The following is a 3,132-nucleotide window of genomic DNA, read 5'->3' as shown; positions in this document are numbered from 1 at the left end:
CCTCCGGAGCCGTTTCGGTGGCAACAGGAGGCGGACGAGCCCCCGTGTCCTGTGGTGACGCTAACGCGGCCGCAGGCTTTGCTGTAACGCGTTCGCGGCTCTGCTTGACTACTTGTTTGAGTGTCGAGATGCGAGTAAGAACTTTATTCCCGTCCTCCCCCCCTTGTCTTGTCTGTAGCTGGAGATGGAGAAAAAGATGCGCTGCCCTATTGCAACTTGCAGGTTTACACGTACACCTGTGATGTGGGCAAAAGAGAAAACGTCTACTCGACAGCTGAGAGGGTCCACAAGGAGGTCGGCGAGGTGTCTGTCCTGGTTAACAATGCCGGCGTGGTCTCCGGGCACCATCTTCTGGAGTGTCCTGATGAGCTGATTGAGAGGACCATGATGGTCAACTGTCACGCACACTTCTGGGTAACTATAAAGTCCTTTCTGCTGCCCTTTCTGTCACTTAATTTGGGGATGTTACCTTCTGTGGCTTAAACCCTGCCTCCCTGAGTTTTGTGCTTGCTCCCTTTCACTTGCAAGCTCACCGGTTTGGGAGGGTCTGGTTTTTAAATGACTGTTCTGTTTAGCAGGAGTGGTGAATATTAAAATTTTCAACATGGCTTTAAATCAGCTATATTCTCCTTCTAAGTCTTGCCCCTTTTCTGTGGCTCTGAATATGAAATCCGTTGCAAACATAACCTCTGAATTTGTTTAAAGGCTGTTACTGTTAATTGAATGGCCCCTCGGCTGTTCTCCCATAGTCTTCTGATAACACCTTAGTAGCTTTAAGGTGCTTTTTAAATGGTGGTTACAATAGCAAACGTGCCCATTTCTGGGGGAAGTCCTTAAAACCCCCGCTGGAAATGTTGTTTGAATTGACTTGGAGGCAGATTGTTCTTTTTGAAGGCTAGGAGGAAAGAAAAAAGACTTTTTTGAAGAAATTAAGCCAAAGCCACTTTTTCAGGAATCCTGCATGTCTAGCCTTATAGATTTGTCTGGGGGCTGCCAGTAGATACAAGAAAATCTTTAACATGGTGTTAATCAAGGAGAACAGGCTGTCTGATGCTACTCTTCTTTGTCCATCTAAACCTTGTTTTCCTGTGGGGTTTATTTTTAAGCCCAGGGTAGTGTGGGGTTATGTAAATTGGAATGATCAAGGAGGGCATGATGCACACTCGGGTTAGCATTAGCTGTCAGACTGAGCCCATTGTTAGTACTAAAACTGTTCTTTGGTCCTTCAAATAAGGTTATGAAATACACTTGCATAATGATCAAAGGATTAAGCAATGTGAAATATACTTCAGCTTAAGCCTTCTTTGGCTGGTCTTTTTAATAATAAAATTTTGTAAAATACTTTTTCAAAACTTAGAAGGTCCTCCCAAATCTGATTTATTTTTTATTTTTTCTAACATGGAAGTGAAATGCTGTTTCATAACCCTAAAGGAGCCTCTTCAAAAATGTGCTGTGCAACACTTAATGGCAGAGCAGTATTTTTCCAAGGTATTGTGAAGCTTGCAGTGCTTAAACTTCAGTGCACATGAGACAGTGTTTAGAAACTCTCCTAAACTCTGGAGGTATATTTTAAGGCAGTTGGAAAGGTTCTGAGAAAACTCATCTGACTTGTTACAACCAAGAGCTCTGTGCATTCCCCTTCATAAAAGTTAAACTGATGCTTAAGCAGAGATGTGCACTAGGTTTAATGGCTGTTATTGCTGTGGTCTAAGTACTGAATTGATGAAGTATCCAAGAGCTCTAAATTGTGACATCACCATGAATTAAAACATGGGAGGATCCTAAATTCTCCATCTGCTCTTCCTTCAGGCCTAAGTCATACACTTACTTATAACATTCAGAGACCTTTTTGAAGCAGCCTCTGTGTGTTCTGGGTGGCTTGCAGTAATAGGAAACTAAACCTGGAGTCTTGTATGGCTATGGCTGGGTTTCTGTAGCAGTTTCATTCAAGTCTAAATGTTACAGTGTGAAGTGACTTTAAAAAAAAAAAACCAAAAACAACCCTGAACCCCAAGAAGGTATAGTTATGTCTGAACTGTAGAACCTGAGGCCTTTGCTTAAGCTTCTAAGGAGCAGTCAACACTCTTTAACTTGAGGATCTGCTCATATGTACACTTCCTGTAGATCTTGTGTCCTGCTTTGCTTTTCCTTTTATTTTTTTGCTGTTGGCAAATCTTTTTTTTCATTGTCTTCTCCGTCATGATCCCAGAAAAAGTTGACTCAACAAACAGGGGGTGGACTTCTGTTAAAAATAATAGTCCTTAATTCATAAGATACAGTCTGAATCAGCTGATTTGAAGCCAACTTTTTTTTTTAGTGCAAGTCAATGCTGACTTAAATAGAACAATGTGTCTGGATGTGTGAAGTCTTATACAGCTTGTCTTTTCCACATCAGCTAGACTGGTGGTCCAAAAGCAAAGCTAATACTCTGGAGCATTATACAGCCTTTTAACTGTGCTTCAAGGGTGTTTTGTCCAAAAAGCTGTAAATGGATTTTATAAAGACATGAATCTTCCATATAATATTGCTTTGGTAGTTAAGTGTCTGTACTTTCTGGATTTTTGGGGGGGTTTAGTTTTTTTAAAGTGGACAGGAAATTCTTCTTCATCCCTTGATCGTTGATCAAGCCCCAGTGTGCTTCGACATAAAAGCCTGGCCTGAGGCCCTGGTGCTGTCTGTGGAAAGCACCTGAAGGAGGAGTGGCTGCCCCTGGCAGGTCCCAGGTGGCCTGGGCTGGCTTTGCTGGCAGCCACGGTCCGGAGGCTGCCCGGCATCTGCAGTAGGCAGCCCACGGAGCTGTCAGGGGTGTGCTGGTGTGCCCCCCAGGGGCTGTGTACCTGGTCACCCAGGGGCAGGCAGGGCAGCCTGAGCAGTGTGCCACAGCCCAGACAGATGCTTTCCCTTCTGGTGACATGCCTGATCTGTGTCACCTTTGCTGTGAGTGCTCTCTCTAAGCATGTCACTGCTGCCCCGTGTAGCCATTCCCACAGCGCCGGGTCCCCGGCAGGACTCAGCGCCCGGCACCTCATGCTGGGATGACACTGAACCCCTAGGGACAAGATCCACTCCTGGCCTGAAACAAGGCAGCTCTGGCCTGCTGTCATCCCCAGACGGGTAGAACTGTAGCAGGAG

At 44.9% G+C, this 3,132-nt stretch overlaps 1 protein-coding gene across 1 annotated transcript in view; it reads left to right on the top strand.

Annotated features, from left to right (window-relative positions):
• Window positions 1-178: 178 nt before the first annotated feature.
• The window catches only part of RDH10 (retinol dehydrogenase 10 (all-trans)), a gene marked incomplete at its 5' end in the record, with an annotated part of 23,597 nt that continues 20,643 nt past the window's right edge, over window positions 179-3,132 (top strand). Inside the window, one exon of the mRNA XM_008944210.1 lies at window positions 179-414. Coding sequence (XP_008942458.1) covers window positions 179-414 — 236 coding nt within the window. The remainder of the gene's footprint in view (window positions 415-3,132) is intronic.

The sequence above is a fragment of the Merops nubicus genome, unplaced genomic scaffold, assembly GCF_000691845.1.
Source record: "Merops nubicus isolate BGI_N331 unplaced genomic scaffold, ASM69184v1 scaffold3157, whole genome shotgun sequence".
NCBI lineage: Eukaryota > Metazoa > Chordata > Aves > Coraciiformes > Meropidae > Merops > Merops nubicus.
Note: the sequence above shows the minus strand (reverse complement) of the source record. Positions and strands in the feature narration are given on the sequence as shown.